The sequence below is a fragment of the Propithecus coquereli genome, unplaced genomic scaffold (genome assembly GCF_000956105.1).
Source record: "Propithecus coquereli isolate 6110/MARCELLA unplaced genomic scaffold, Pcoq_1.0 Scaffold59, whole genome shotgun sequence".
Lineage (NCBI taxonomy): Eukaryota > Metazoa > Chordata > Mammalia > Primates > Indriidae > Propithecus > Propithecus coquereli.
In genome coordinates this window covers 7,093,974-7,108,528 of record NW_012151840.1, presented here as the reverse complement: position 1 = coordinate 7,108,528, position 14,555 = coordinate 7,093,974, and the positions used below count along the sequence as shown (strand labels likewise).

Sequence of the window (14,555 nt, the reverse complement as noted above, 5' to 3'; positions counted from 1 at the left end):
AAAAAAAAAAAAAAAAAAAAAAAAAAAAAAAGCATTCTCTTAACCCACCTCTAATCTGCTTCACTTAGGACACCAGTCATTCCCATGAACCATTCCCCTTTCCAGGAAGAAGAGGCTGGAAAACCGGAAGAGTGTGGTCTTCACCTCAGCACGAGCCACCACTGAGGCATAGACTACCTCTCAAGATACCGTGGAGATGGATGCCTTCCCCTCATGCCTATTAGGGAGCCAGAAAATACTTAGTAGGCAGACACCCTTCCTTCCTCTGGATATCCCTGACAGAGAGGTATGAACCCAGGCTCTCATTCAAGGAGGAACAGCAGAGCCTTCAGCCTCAAAACGTGCGAGATCACGAGATCCTGTGCTGCTAATGCGGAGAACATACTGTGTTTAGTGGTAGGGGAAGCTCGGGATGTGCCCCAAAGCCCCCCAACCTTTATGTCTCTTTCCCTAGATATATTGCAGGATCTCCCCTTAGGAAAAAGAATTGCTGTTAGGGTTATATTTTTTTGCTCAATGTATTTGGAAATCAAAGTTTCTGACTTTAATTCTGGCCTATCCTTTAGGGCTCTTGAGGGTGGACAAATTCCTTGATCTCTCAGGTGGTAGAGATGGGCGAAGGATAGAGAGTAAGAAACATGGGTGATTAACTCCTTTCATCTCATCCGTGGGAGAGAAGATTCACTTCTGGGAAAATACTTAACCCAAAGTTTCTGACATGTTCAACCACCAGCCCAGATTTCTGCCCTTGCACCAAAGCTATGTTTGGAGATCAGTGGTTGCCAGGTTACGAAAGAGGCTGGACAAGGGACACCAGAGGGCAGAAATCTCAATTAACATGTTATCCCCTCCCTTAAAAGCCAAGTTCCCCCACAATTACAAAGTCCATTTTATTAGTCAAAATCACAATCACCTTGATTAAAAGGATGGGACACTCCACCCTCAGCAGAAAATGTTACAGTTTATAGAAAACGTCCCCATCCCTCCCACACCCCAATTAAAAACTAGAAAAAAATCTGCCCTCCTTCCCTACAATGTCATGGTAGTCTGACTCCTTCAGTGGCACTGCAGCTCTGGAGGGGGCCAGCTCACCACAGCACCCTCCACTTCACCTTGGGGAGAGGAGGGATGCTGGTGGTCAAGGAGGTTAAAACTATTAGTTCCAGTAATGCCAGTTCCCAAACAGGCACTTCCTCCCTTCACCCCCAGGCCCTGGGACCAAGGGGAAATGGACAGAAATGAGCCCAGCCATGAGGAGCAATTTGAGGAGAGAAAACAGAGCCCAAGGAGGTTAGAAGAGTTCCAACATACTTCCTCCCTCCCCCTACTCAAAAAAGGAAAAAAAGGCAGTTTGGGGTCTTTATCACACCCTCGGACCTGAGAAAAAGACCAAGATGTTCAGTCTGGGGAGAGGGTACTGGGAAACTCAGAGCTCATCTACCCTTGAGCCTCCATTGATTTCATCTCCAGGGCAATGGCTAAACTAGGTCCCTTTTCTTGAAAACCTGCACTGTCCAGACTGGAGATGGAGCAATACAGGGCGAGGAGATCAGGAGGGCACCCCAGGCCCAGGGGTCCCCCCCAGGTTCCCTCAGTCCTCGGGTGGGATGCGCAGGGCAGAATACACCATCACCCGACTGTCCTCCTGCCGTCGGCCTGCAGAGGGGAAGGGCGGTGAGTCTTGGGCAGGGTGAGAGCAGAGTACTGACACATGGGGAGTCCTGGACAAAAAGGGGGTCCCCAGGTGGTGGGGATAAGTGCAGATTCAAACCCACCAGTCACTGACTGGCTGAACCCAGGCTGCTCCTGGTAAAGCTTAGAGACTAAAGGTCACAAATGGACAAAGCAAAACCCTGAAGGTGGTGGGATAGACCAATGAGAAGGAGACAGAGAATGTGGGCAAATGGACCCGGGCTGGGGCTAGGCTCAGTCATGGGCAGTGGACAAGCAGGTGGGATCTTTCAGGCGATCAGTCCAGGTAGTCAGTCCTTACACGAGAGGCTGCGCTGGATACTTCTGAGGGACCCTCCAGCTGTGATGAAGGCCCAGAGCCCCATGGAAACAGTTACTGCATAGATGGGCAGCAGGCTGGCCTCATACCAAGGGTTCAGGAATGTCTAGGAATGAGGGTAAAAGTAGAAAAGAGGTTAGATTCTCCCACCCCACCCCCCACCTAATTCCCACACATTCTCTTTGTGCCTTTGACTCAAACCTCCTCCAGATATCACTCTCAAATTCCCAGTCTTTCCCTTCAGAGCACCACCATCTTGTGGTTAAAGGGACTTTTGGTTTTCAGCTCCCTCAAAGGTTCTGCCACTCCTGCTCACAGGAATGCATACGGTTTGGCTAATCCATTCAAACTCCTCCCCAGAGCAGGTGATATAATTGATGCTGAGGTGAGAGACTTCTAAAGACTTACCTTTCCACCTCCTCCCAAGTTAAGTTAAAAATGTTAAGTGAGGACATACTTTCCCCCACATCCCATTCACCATTAAACGCTTGTCTCCCTGATCCAGGCCCCTGTCTCCAACTCACCAGTCCCGATGTCAGTAGGTGACTCCCAACCACCAGGCCCAAAGCCCAGTACCGTCTCCTCTCACAGGCATCAAAGAACACAACTCCCCAAAAGGTATGGAGCAGGATAATGGCTGCTGTCAGAAAGGCTGCAGGGAGGGAGATGGGGATGAGATACATCCCCGATCTTCTCCCAGCCTCCTGAGATGCTGAGCCAAAGAAGTCTCCCAGGGAAGGCCAATAAATCATATCAGGGACAGGGATGAATGGGACATGAGGGTGAGATAGGAATTGGGTCTTACCTGAAGTTAGGAAGTAATAGGGTGAGTCTCCATGGATCCCAACCACACCTGGCCCAAGTGCATCAGCCAAAATATTGATAACAGAGAAGACACCACTGATGATACCGAAGGAGAGACCAGAAACTGGAGGAAGGGAGGGTCTCATCAATGTCAGAGATCACTATGGCCTGTTTACTGACTCCTCCCCATTCCCAGTCACAATTCTTCCACATCTACTCTCCCTCCGGACCACCTCTGTTTGGAAGTGAGGCATGAAGGAAAACAAGAAGCCACTTAGAACATGTGGATGTTTAGAGACTTCCCTAGGGGAGGGGGCTGTCCAACTCCCTCCTCCAATCCCTCTCCCTTGGCTCACCATAGGCCATCTGGCGGATGGAGATGGGTGATCTTCCGTCCTCACTCAGCGATGCTAACCCCTCATCTGCCTTCCTGGGGTAGGTGGGGTAGGGGAAACATGAGGGAAAGCAGGGATGCTCCTTTCCCTCTAATGTCCTCCCTTAGTGCCTCCTCTTCCAAACCACCACCCAGGGGCTGTCCCACTTCCCATAGTGCAATCCTCAGCCCCTCTCTCCTCCAGATCACCTCATCTTCTTACTTAAGCAGCTTGTAGTAGGCAAAGCGGAACACCTCCTGTAGAAGGACAGAGACTGCAGCACCAAAAATCAGGAGGCCATACTGGAGCCGGGCATCTGACCGGTCAGTCACATGGACCAAGATGAACCAGACCACAGAGGCCAGGAGCAGGGAGACCAGCCAGAAAAATGCCCTGAGAAAAGACAAGGGCAATGAGATAGGCAATGGTAGGGGCAGCCAGAAAAATCAAGGTGGGGAACCCGCCAAGGCTGCAGCATGAAAAGTGGAAGTTAGACTTCTGGATGGTTTAGGGAGACAGGGACCAGACAGGGTAGGTGTCTCCACCAAGGGACTCATCTGTAGAAATCTGGAGGCAGGAGAAGGGGTAGAAATCTGATTAAAGAGCATTCACAGCGATAAGAGTCAGAGTGTGAGAGCACGGAAGGGCGAGGTATCCATTCCTGGATCCTCCTTTAGGGCACCTGACTCGGCCGGCCGAGGTCAGCACAGCCCCCTCACGAGTCTTGGCCTTGGGCCTCCTCTCATGTCCCCGGGAGAAACACAGGAGGAATCTGTGCGATCACTGGAAAGCGGAAACCAAGTACGGGAAAGGGCAAATCACCCAGACTCCCCCAGCCGCGTTAAACCTTCACCTACGACTTATCTTCCCCAACTCAGGCTCCCAGGGTCGCCCCAGTTCCTCCAGCCCCTTCCGCATCCCTCTCTGCGACGCTCTCTCGCGTCCCCTCGACCTCCTACTCACCCCGCAACCAGGATGATAACGCGAAGCGGGTCCCCAGCCACAGTGATTAAGAAAAGCGCAAAGGCCGGGCCGAACGCGACGAAAGTGCATCCGAAAAACACCGCAGCCCCCATTGCCGGGCAGCTGGGGGTGGGGTAGAGCCCTGGCCAAGAGAGGCGAACGCGAGCAGCACGCCAGCTGGGAGTCCGCGTGGAGTGGCAACGCGACCCCACAAGGGGCGCGGTGCAATGTCACCCCCAGACCCCGGGGAAGGGGAAGGGGGGGGCACCAAAACCCCAGATGAAGGTCCGCGCGACTTCCTCTACGGAAGCCGAGAAGGGGACAAACCCCGGCCGCAGCCCCATGGCCACCTCCCATCTAATCCCCACCCCCGGAAGGCCAATGGAGAATCGGCGGGGGCGGAGCTGCGGGGGGCGGGGGCGTGGCCGCACGACCGGCTGGGAGTTGTAGTCGCCCTGCCCTCGGAACCTCGACCTCATCCTGGGAGTGGCTCGAGCGGGTCAAAGGCGGTGGACCGGGAATGGCCCAGTCAGGGCATGGATTCCCGGATTCACTTACGCCTCGGCCGTGGTTTCCTTTGGTTACTCTGTGGGATTGGGTGATAGTTAATCCTATCTCTTCTTGAAGGGCTGCAGAGGGGGAAGATCCTGTTTGAATCTAAGGGACAAATACAAAGAGAGCACAGGATAGAGGGTGCAGGGAGATAGGGATGGGTATTGTTCTTACTTGAATGAAAGGAAATGGGCTAGAGCTGCTGCCTGAAGGATGAAGGTTAGACTTAAAAGCAGCTCTTTGGACAGGCTAGTATAGTAAACATGGAATAAAGTATATCATTAATGAAGCCCTTCATCTGTAATGACAAGAGAATCAGAGAGAAGCAAGAGGAGACTGGAGAGAAACGTTAGGGAGACGTTTATAGGGAATCGGGAATTAAAAAGCAATTAGAGCAATGGGGTTGAAGGAAAAGGACATGCCCCCTCCCTCCAGTTCCTTTTATGTCATATTTCCTCTATTTATTTTCGAAAAATAAACCTGAGTGGTGTCTTTTCCTCAGGCTGGAGAGAGAGGTTGCATATTAGAGTGAAAGAAAGTTAAAGTAGGAGAGGACGGTATTGTAACCTCATTTGGATGGAGAGAATGTTTAGTCAAAGGAAGGGAATGGGAGGGAATCTCATCTGAGGTTGGGAAAGTGAGGGAATCTGGAATATTGTTTTTGAGTATATAATCAAAGTACCAAAAAACCATAGAAATTGTTCAAAGAGAACCAGGCTTCCTTTCCTTCCTGCAAGTGATTTATGATTTAATGTATGATTTAATGTATGATTTAATAATGTATGATTTAATGTATACACCCACATAAGTGTTTTACATTTTTTCCAGAAAATTCTAGAAAGGAGCTGAGGAATAGACTGTATAGATTTACGTGGAAAGTCACCAAACAAATCATTCCCCAATAAGGTTAAGAGGGTGGGTGCATCCTGGCCAGTGCTCAAGACTCCGGTGTGTCCTGAGCCCAGCAGGTTGAGTCAGGTGAAGAAAGAGGGATGAGACAACTCTTCCTCAACTCTCCTTTGAGCTGTTACCACAGCCATCTTCTGACGACTGAGAGCAGGCTCTAAACCTATCTTGTTCGTGGGTGGTTCCACAGAGACTTGCATAGTGCCTGGCTCATAGTAGATATTATGAGTAGATACTTTATTTAACTCCCTTTAAAAAAACAACTGCCCATGTGTGGTGGCTCATGCCTATAATCTCAGTGCTTTGGGAGGGGGAGGCGGGAGGATCACTTGGGGGCAGGAGTTCAAGACCAGCCTGGGCAATATAGCAAGACCCCATCTCTACCAAAAAAATAAAATATTAGCCAGGCATGGTGGGGCATGCCTGTAGTTCCAGCTACTCAGGAGACTGAGGTGGGAGGAGCCCTTGAGCCCAGGAGTTCGGGACTGCAGTGTGCTATGATTGCACCTGTGAATAACTATTGCACTCCAGCCTGGGCAACATAGCAAGACCCCATCTCTAAAAAAGAAAACAAAACAAAAAACGACCCTAAAAACAACAAAACCAGATTATGTTCTCCTCTTCCCTTGCCTGTGAGCTCTGAATTGCCTATCGGACTAGGCTTAACACATATCTTGCCAAATGTTTCTGAATTGAATGAAAACGGGAAACATAAAAGCAGAGGGAAGAGGTCAGGCCCAGTGGTTCATGCCTGTAATCCTAGCAGTTTGGGAGGCTGAGGCAGGAGGATCACTTGAGCCCAAGAGTTCCAGGCTGCAGTGAGCTATGATCATGCCACTGCACTCTACCCCAGGCATCAGAGGGAGATCCTTTCTCAAAAAAAATAAAGCAGAGGAAAGAATAAGAACCCTACCCCTGTAGGTCTGAATGAGGGGAACATACCAAGTGACTGAAAGTGGGAGAGAGGGTGTGGCACCTACAGCAGGGAAAGAGACTTATCTGCTTCCTCCCTTCTTCCATCCTGTGTCCAGAAAGTTGAGAAAAAGATGAGGTGAGGTCATTATTACCAAAGAGGAAATAACTTACCATGGCTGAGAGATTTTTATCAGAAGCAATGCAGCAGGTGCTTTGAGAGTCAGACAATGATGGGTAAATATTGTGTGTATCCTCCATAGCCCTAGACAGGCAGAAGAAAGGGACTATTTTCAGTTTAGAAAAATGCTCTCCCCTTCCTCAGAACATTTCCACTGTGATCAAAGAGACCATGAATAAGCCTCAGACAGAAGGGCAACTCTGGATGGTGATGGTAAGCTAGGGACAGTGAGGCTGGGCACAGTGGCTCACGCCTGTAATCCTAGCACTCTGGGAGGCCGAGGCAGGAGGATCGCTCAAGATCAGGAGTTCGAGACCGGCCTAAGCAAGAGCGAGACCCCATCTCTACTAAAAATAGAAAGAAATTAACCAGACAACTACAGATATATATATAAAAAAATAGCCGGGCATGGTGGCACATGCTTGTAGTCCCAGCTACTCAGGAGATTAAGGCAGAAGGATCACTTGAGCCCAGGAGTTTGAGGTTGCTGTGAGCTAGGCTGATGCCACGGCACTCTAGCCCAGGCAACAGAGTGAGACTCTGTCTCAAAAAAAAAAAAAAAAAGTTAGGGACAGTGAGAGGGAGGATGAGCTTTTTGTGAGTCCTGGGAGAGAGGGAGGAAGGAAACGAGAGGAGAGGGGAAGCTCCTTAGTAGGTTTTTTTTTTTTTTTTTGTAGTGGCAGTGGGAGACCCAAATAGATCTAATCCAAGGCTGGAGAGTTTAAAATATGTTCTCATCAGAACTTACTTTTCTTTTTTTTAAAGACAATCTTGCTCTGTCACTCAGGCAGTGGCATGATCATGGCTCATTGCAGCCTCAGATTCTTTGGCTCAAGGGATCCTTCTGCCTCAGCCTCACTAATTTTTCTTCTTCTTCCTCTTTTTTTTTTTTGGTACCGATGGGGGTCTCACTATGTCACCCAGGCTGGTTCTTGAACTCCTTGCCTCAAGAGATCCTCCTGCCTCAGCCTTCCAAAGTGCTGGGATTACAGGCATGAGCCACTCTGCATGGCTAAAATCTACTTTTGCCTCTCTCAATCTGAGTAGCTCTGGTTCAGAACCGGTAGTAACTGAAGAGCTAGTCAGTCAGCAAGTAGGCGGAGAGTTCTGTCCCCTGGGAGAAGAGTTGCTGCAGCTCCTTCCCTACTTTGCAGGAGGAGGGGAGGCGGGGTAAGTTTGGGGGAAACGCTGTAATTTCCTTTTTTACTTTAGCAGCAATAGTACAGAATCCAGAATGGATGTCCTCTTTGTAGCTATCCTTGCTGTGCCACTTATCCTGGGTAAGTCTTCTTCTCTTCCTGAGCTTTTGTGCCAGATCTTCTACCATAAATGAGGGGGGAGAAAAAAATAAGGAGACGGTGAGGGGCATTTCAATGGGGAGCTATAGAGCTTTCTCATCTGTGCTAGGGTCTGGTGTTGGAGGCAGAGCAGAGATCTGGAAGGGAGAGCCAGGAAAAAGAGAGGAAAGCACAATCCTGTCAAAGAAGAGAAGGCTTCCAGAGGATAGAGCCCCAGACTCAGGGAGGGCCTAGCAAGAGTGAACTCAGTTCTCCGTTACCTCAAAGTTGAACAAGATGAGAGGGACTAAAGTGATAGTGAAGGAGAGAGGTGTATTCTTGGAAGGTGGGACAGTCTGAAACTAGTGAGGGAAGTCAGGGTATCTCCTTTCCCAGAGAGTTGTAGAAAAAAAGCATGTATTAGTAAAGACATAGGAGTGAGGTGGCCTTTAGGGTGGTGGAAAACTGGCTGCCTTCAGGGACAGCACTTCAGGGACAGAGTCCCGAGGGTAGCTTGGCTCCTTCCCTCCTTTGTTCCTCAGTCTGCCAGGTGTGTCTCACTGTTTCCTTTTCCTCTAGATTCTTGTGTCATTAGCCTGGAGTTGGAGGGAAAGCATTCAAGGAGCTCAGGGAAACGTTTAGCAGGAGGTCTAGAGTTTTTGATTCAGTCATATCAAAACCACATATTTTTAGTTCTGGAAGGGAAGAAACACTAACAGAGATGTGTCATTTAATCCAGCTGACTCATTTTAAGAAAGTAGATATAGGCCGGGCACGGTGGCTCACGCCTGTGATCCTAGCACTCTGGGAGACCAAGACAGGAGGATCACTCAAGCTCAGGAGTTCAAGACCAGCCTGAGCAAGAGCAAGACCCCCATCTCTACTAAAAATAGAAAATATTAGCTGGGCGTGGTGGCACATACCTGTAGTCCCAGCTACTCAGGAGATTAAGGCAGAAGGATCGCTTGAGCCCAGGAGTTTGAGGTTTCTGTGAGCTAGGCTGATGCCACAGCACTCTAGCCTGGGCAACAGAGCAAGACTGTGTCTTAAAAAAAAAAAAAAAAAAGAAAGAAAGAAAGAAAGCAGATGTTAAATGGCTTGTTCAGGGTTATTTCACTAGTTAGCAGAAAAGCTGGAACTAAAACTCAAATTCAAAAGTCTAAGGGTATGTGTTAGTTGTGAGAGACACTGATTAAAGAAGATCTCTCACAAATACAGTAGGGTCTAGAGCATACTAAATAGAAGATTTGGTGTTTTTAGTTTCTGGTCTCTCTCTTCTTCCTCCCTTATTTAGGTTTAGTTCTCCTTTTTGGGTTTATAGTGTGTGCAGGGACCTGTCTAAGGGCACAGAGTAACAGGCCTCATTACAGACATGGAGCCCAGAAGACTGAGAAGGGTTTAGAGATGCAGACGCAGGATGACAGTATGACCCTTGGAGGGGAGGCAGAAAGAAAGGAAACTGAGGTCGACTCCAGATGTCCTTCTGCTGGTAAGGGGTTCCAAATGCCCCTTGACCTATAGTCCTTGTCCCCATAGGACAAGAATATGAGGATGAAGAAATCCTGGAAGAGGATGATTATTATCAAGTGGTCTATTATTACACAGTCACCCCCAGTTATGGTGAGTATGTGAAAGGCTCTGACCCTTAGCTGGGTAGAGAAAGGCCTTGGGGATATTTAGTCTTGAATCTTTGCCCTTCACTTTGCAACAGAGCAAATGGGTCAGAGAGAAATTTGGCCATGAACAAAAACTATCAAGACTCATATGTTATTTTTCAAGCTAGTGATTTTTAATTCTTTGGAAATGGTTGAAACAACTTGAAAAATTTCAAATTTGTAAACTATTTTAAATTCCAGATTGAAAATATAAATGCATACACATTCACAAACATTTTAAACATTAAAGTTCATTAAAATTGGATTATACCAATAAATTTTATAATTTTAGCAAATTGAAGTATTCTGAGCAATCTCTTTCCTTTTCATTTCTAGATACAGAGTTACCTTTTTCTTTTGTTACTACAGATTTTTTTTGTCTCCCACAGATGATTTTGGTGCAAATTTCACCATTGATTACTCCATGTTTGAGTTAGAGGACAGGCTGGTGAGTGACCTCTACATCTATGAGGATCAGGATAAGTAACAGTTAAAAAGAAACTGGGGGCCAGGCTCACACCTGTAATTCTAGCACTTTGAGAGGCTGAGGCGGGAGGGAGGATCGCTTGAAGCCAGGAGTTTGAGACCAGCCTGAGCAAGAGCCAGACCCTGTCCCTACAAAAAATTAAAAAATTAGCTGGGCATGGTGGTGTATGCCCGTAGTCCCAGCTACCTAGGAGGCTGAGGCAGGAGGATTGCTTGAGCCCAGGAGCTTGAGGTTACAGTGAGCTATGATGATGTCACTGCACCCTAGCCAGGACGACAGAGCGAGACCCTGTCTCAAAAAATAAAATTAAGGCCGGGCGCGGTGGCTCACGCCTATAATCCTAGCTCTCTGGGAGGCCGAGACGGGCGGATTGTTTGAGCTCAGGAGTTCGAGACCAGCCTGAGCAAGAGCGAGACCCCGTCTCTACTAAAAATAGAAAGAAATTAATTGGACAACTAAAAATATATAGAAAAAACTAGCCAGGCATGGTGGTGCACGCCTGTAGTCCCAGCTACTCGGGAGGCTGAGGCAGGAGGATTGCTTGAGCCCAGGAGTCTGAGGTTGCTGTGAGCTAAGACGACGCCACGGCACTCTAGCCCGGGCAACACAGTGAGAATCTGTCTCAAAATTAATAAATAAATAAAATAAGATGAAATGAAACTCAGGAATGTCAAAATGTAACTGATTATCAGGAATGAAAATGAGTTAGAGGAAGAAAAACTAGGTAGTAGGCCTACTTGTTAACCATAGCTGGGAGGATAAGGAAGCCAGACCCAGTAAGTTTACTAAGACACTGAGGAAGGGCAGTCCTTGAATCAAGGGACTTGTTGCATGGGATGGATACATAATCCATGCAAGCACAGGGTAGGGAGGATCCCTGAGTTTAAGTCTTTGAGCGGGGAGTGAGAAGGGGGACAGGTAAGAAAGGGGAGAAGAATTCTAAATAGAGAATTCTGAGGATGTTGGATGGAGAAGATAACTCTGTGTTTTCCAATCCTACTGAGGGTAGAACAGGTTGGATCAGAAGGTAACAGAAGCAGTAGAGACTACCACTAGTCTTGAAACAGAAGGTGCAGACCATCAGAAACCTGTAACCATGAAACCAGTAACAATGGAACCAGTGAGTTGTTTGGGGATTGGGGGGAGGGAGACAAGACATCCCTTACCCTGGATCAATGCCAGGGCTGGTGACGTGGAGTAGACAGAGCGCTGGAATACCAGCTTTGGTGGATGGGGGAACAAGTAACTAGTACTTCAATGTAGGTGTTCATATCAACTTGACTATCGTATCTTTCACTGAGATTTAATACTAACCCTCTTTACAGTACACTGGGAAGATATGCAGCAGTTAAATTTCAGTTCAGTAGTACTTAATGTATACGTAATCCATGCCTAAGTCTGTTGAGGATCCTGATGCTGATGAAAAAGAAATTTGTGATGTGGTTATTGCTCTCAAGGAATTTATAAAAATCAAGTTTACAATTTAGGGCAAAATGAAAAGGTATGTTACAGTGTTAAATTACACATAAATTTGAGAGCATATGACATAGGATAGTGCTTTAGCCAGTGTAAGGAGAGAGATCGGTATGGGCTAGAGTTGTTTGGAAGACTTTTAGGAGGTGATTGTGTTTGAAATACACCTTAAAGAATAGGTGAGCTTTTGGGCCGGGCACGGTGGCTCACACCTGTAATCCTACCTCTCTGGGAGGCCGAGGCGGGCGGATTGTTTGAGCTCAGGAGTTCGAAACCAGCCTATGCCACGGCACTCTAGCCCGGGCAACGCAGTGAGACTCTGTCTCAAAAAAAAAAAAAAGAATAGGTGAGCTTTTGATTGGTGGGAAGTTATGAAAGGATCAAAGCAATTAGGAGGAATAGTTATTCCAAGAGTGAAAGAGCTGCATAGGTGAGAGGAATAGAATAAGCATGGTATTTTTAGTGGATGGGGTACGACCGAAGGGGAGGGTATATGGAGGGGAACAATGGGAATTAAGAAAAAATAAAATCTACAAGCCTTCTAATATTTGGTTGGTAATTTCACATATGGCAAGATAGGGCCACAATATTGAGAGTCTGAAGTGTCAGGGTGAAGTTTGAACTCATAACCAACAGGGAGCCTAGTAAGGGAGGGGAGAACTAGTAAGTTCTTCAGTATGGTAAAGATACAATGAAAAGAGGTATTTTAGAAAAAAAACATTCATCTGATTGTATGCAGGATGTAACTTAGTGGAGAGTGATTCATGAGATTTGCATTGTTCCAGAAACAATCTATTAAAGGCCTGGAAGTGGCATTATGAATGAGAGGAGAAAAACAAGAAATATTTTGAAGAAAATGTCTTACTTCACATAATAATTTCATATGAGGAATAAATGAGGAGAGATTTAAAATTATTTACAGGTTTTAAAAATGGATGTCTAGGAAAATGACTGACCAAAATGGGCACTATGGGAGGCCACAGTGGTTTAGGAGGGAAGTCATGAATTTGATATTGACCAAGCTGAATTTATAGTGACAGCCCTATGAGGGTATCCTAAGGGTAGCTGAACTAGGTCAGGGCTCGAGTTCTAAGTGCAAGTCACAGTTACAAAAGTAAATGAGCTCAACAGAGTCAAAGCTCGAAGGCCAGTAGACTGACTACAGACTGTGCCTACAGTTAATAGGAGGAAGAGGAATCAACCAAAGTAATGGGGAAGGATTGATTGGAGAGGTAGGTAGGTAGCCACATTTGTATTACAGAGTCTAGAAGAGAAAGTTTAATATAATCAATCAAAAGCTACCATAGGGCCAAGGAAAAGTATGTCATTGATAACCCCAAAGAAAACAGTTTTAATTAAATGTTTGGAAAAAAAGCTAGATTTTGTGGAGTTAAAGAGGGAGTACATTATGAGGAAATGGAGGCAAGTATAGACCAACCATCTGAAAAATCTGGTAATTTTAAAGAGAAGCAACAGCTGGAAAGGAGATCAGGACCAAAGAGCAGCCTGCATATAGTTGAACACAGATGGGAGGCACCAGTAGGAATGGAAAGTAGAAGATTAACAATAAGGGCAGATAAATCTTTTTAAAGTATATAGTAGGCTCCCTTTAGATTGTAAATTCCTTGAGGACAGGTACCATGTCTTATTCATATTTATATCCCTCCCTATAGCACAGTGACTAACATAGTGTCATGCACAGAATAGATAAAAATAGGTGTCATTGAATTGAATTGGGGCCTCCCATGTATGGTCAGGGATGGCTGAAAGTCACAATGGAAAGGACTCCTTATAGTGATGGGGAGGAGGGATGGATCTTTCTCTAAGCCCAGAGGAAAGGAAGACAGGGGTTAGTGTAAAGAGTTGGCTAATCTTCTGGACAGAGAGGGGGAAGTGGTACGAAGAATGATGCTGGCTTACAATGGAGGGATGTTTGTATTTTAGCAGAGTCCAGATCTGAATGATGCTGTGTCCGGTCTGCAGAGTCCTGTATCCCTCCTTCTGTGGTGGGCCCTAGTTCAAGGAGGGATGTATTTCATGTAAAAGGTGAGAGTGCAGCCACTGGCCTTAGGAAAGTCTGCGAAGTAATTCTTACCAGTAGCTCTGGCTAGTGTTTCCAGCCTGGTCAATTCTCAGCTGCTTAAAGAAGGAAGAGGGATCGTATTTAGAAAAATATTATTATTTAATCTTGAAGTTTATGAGAGAGATGTTGAGGCAAAGATTTTTGTGTTGAGTCCTTAATTTTTCTGAACTAGGAGGACTTCAGGACCTCCTACAGCAGAGACAGGTGGCATGGAGAAAAAAACCACTGCAGCATTCCTGTATGCCCTGAGGAATCAGAGCTGGTTCTAGCCTGGCCATGTTTCAAGGCATGGCAGGTGCCAGAGGGCAAAATGGGCAGGTCTTGAAACCTGAAAGAGTCAAGAGGCAAAGTTCAGTGGTAGAAGGGGTGGCAGTTCCCTGATGTATGGGAGAGAAAGAGTGGAAAAACAAAGAGGGAAGAGTGCTGTGTTATAGGGAAGGGACTTAAGTTGAGATTCTAAATATTGGGCATAAAGAGATTTAGCAGGAGGAGGAAGGAGTGATGAGGCGAGGAGACACATCTTTCTCAGAAGATATCACAGGGAAATCCTAGCTCAGAATATGAATTCTGGGGAGTTTTCATAGAGGGGTGGGCATGAAGGGGGTTTCCTGGGTCTCCTGACCCTTTTTTTGGTTTTTTTTCCCCCCTTTCTTTCTTTCTTTCTTTGCTTTTTTAGGTGGGAAAGACTGCTATGACTTTTTGGATGGGGATTTGGCAAGAGGAAATTGGAAGATAAAATAAATAATAAGTGAAATAATCTGGTTACTGTCTACTCCTTCATAAGGATTTGTTCTAAAGTCACAACACTAAAGAGAGCACCAGGATTTGGGGGCAGGAAGGGTAGATTAGAAAGAGTGTTGGGTGACAATAGAATTAA

The 14,555-nt window shown here is 46.6% G+C and overlaps 3 protein-coding genes across 6 annotated transcripts in view; 2 read left to right on the top strand and 1 right to left on the bottom strand.

Moving 5' to 3' along the window:
- The window catches only part of CA14 (carbonic anhydrase XIV), a 6,188-nt gene extending 6,016 nt beyond the window's left edge, over positions 1 to 172 (top strand). The window contains exon 11 of the mRNA XM_012658815.1: positions 106 to 172. Within this exon, the coding sequence (XP_012514269.1) occupies positions 106 to 172 (67 nt within the window). The remainder of the gene's footprint in view (positions 1 to 105) is intronic.
- A 704-nt stretch (positions 173 to 876) lies between these two features.
- APH1A (APH1A gamma secretase subunit) lies at positions 877 to 4,683 on the bottom strand. Its single transcript, XM_012658814.1, has 7 exons — positions 4,153 to 4,683; positions 3,412 to 3,582; positions 3,172 to 3,245; positions 2,817 to 2,939; positions 2,536 to 2,663; positions 1,994 to 2,117; positions 877 to 1,656 (listed from the first exon to the last, which is right to left on the bottom strand). Exons 1-7 carry the CDS (start codon positions 4,263 to 4,265, stop codon positions 1,592 to 1,594), a joined length of 798 nt encoding a protein of 265 aa, XP_012514268.1. The 5' UTR covers positions 4,266 to 4,683; the 3' UTR covers positions 877 to 1,591.
- Positions 4,684 to 6,790: 2,107 nt separating this feature from the next.
- On the top strand, positions 6,791 to 14,443 carry LOC105821785 (chromosome unknown open reading frame, human C1orf54). 4 transcript variants are annotated; one of them, XM_012658557.1, is made up of 7 exons: positions 6,791 to 6,916; positions 7,919 to 7,983; positions 9,517 to 9,600; positions 10,025 to 10,083; positions 11,132 to 11,242; positions 13,543 to 13,641; positions 14,355 to 14,443. In XM_012658557.1, the coding sequence occupies exons 2-6, from the start codon at positions 7,938 to 7,940 to the stop codon at positions 13,636 to 13,638; spliced, it is 396 nt and encodes a 131-aa protein (XP_012514011.1). In that variant the 5' UTR covers positions 6,791 to 6,916; positions 7,919 to 7,937; the 3' UTR covers positions 13,639 to 13,641; positions 14,355 to 14,443. The 4 variants fall into 4 exon arrangements, with proteins under 4 accessions (XP_012514011.1, XP_012514009.1, XP_012514008.1 ...); XM_012658555.1 differs by having other exon boundaries at positions 13,540 to 13,641; XM_012658554.1 differs by lacking the exon at positions 6,791 to 6,916 and having other exon boundaries at positions 7,905 to 7,983; positions 13,540 to 13,641.
- The last annotated feature ends 112 nt before the right edge of the window (positions 14,444 to 14,555 follow it).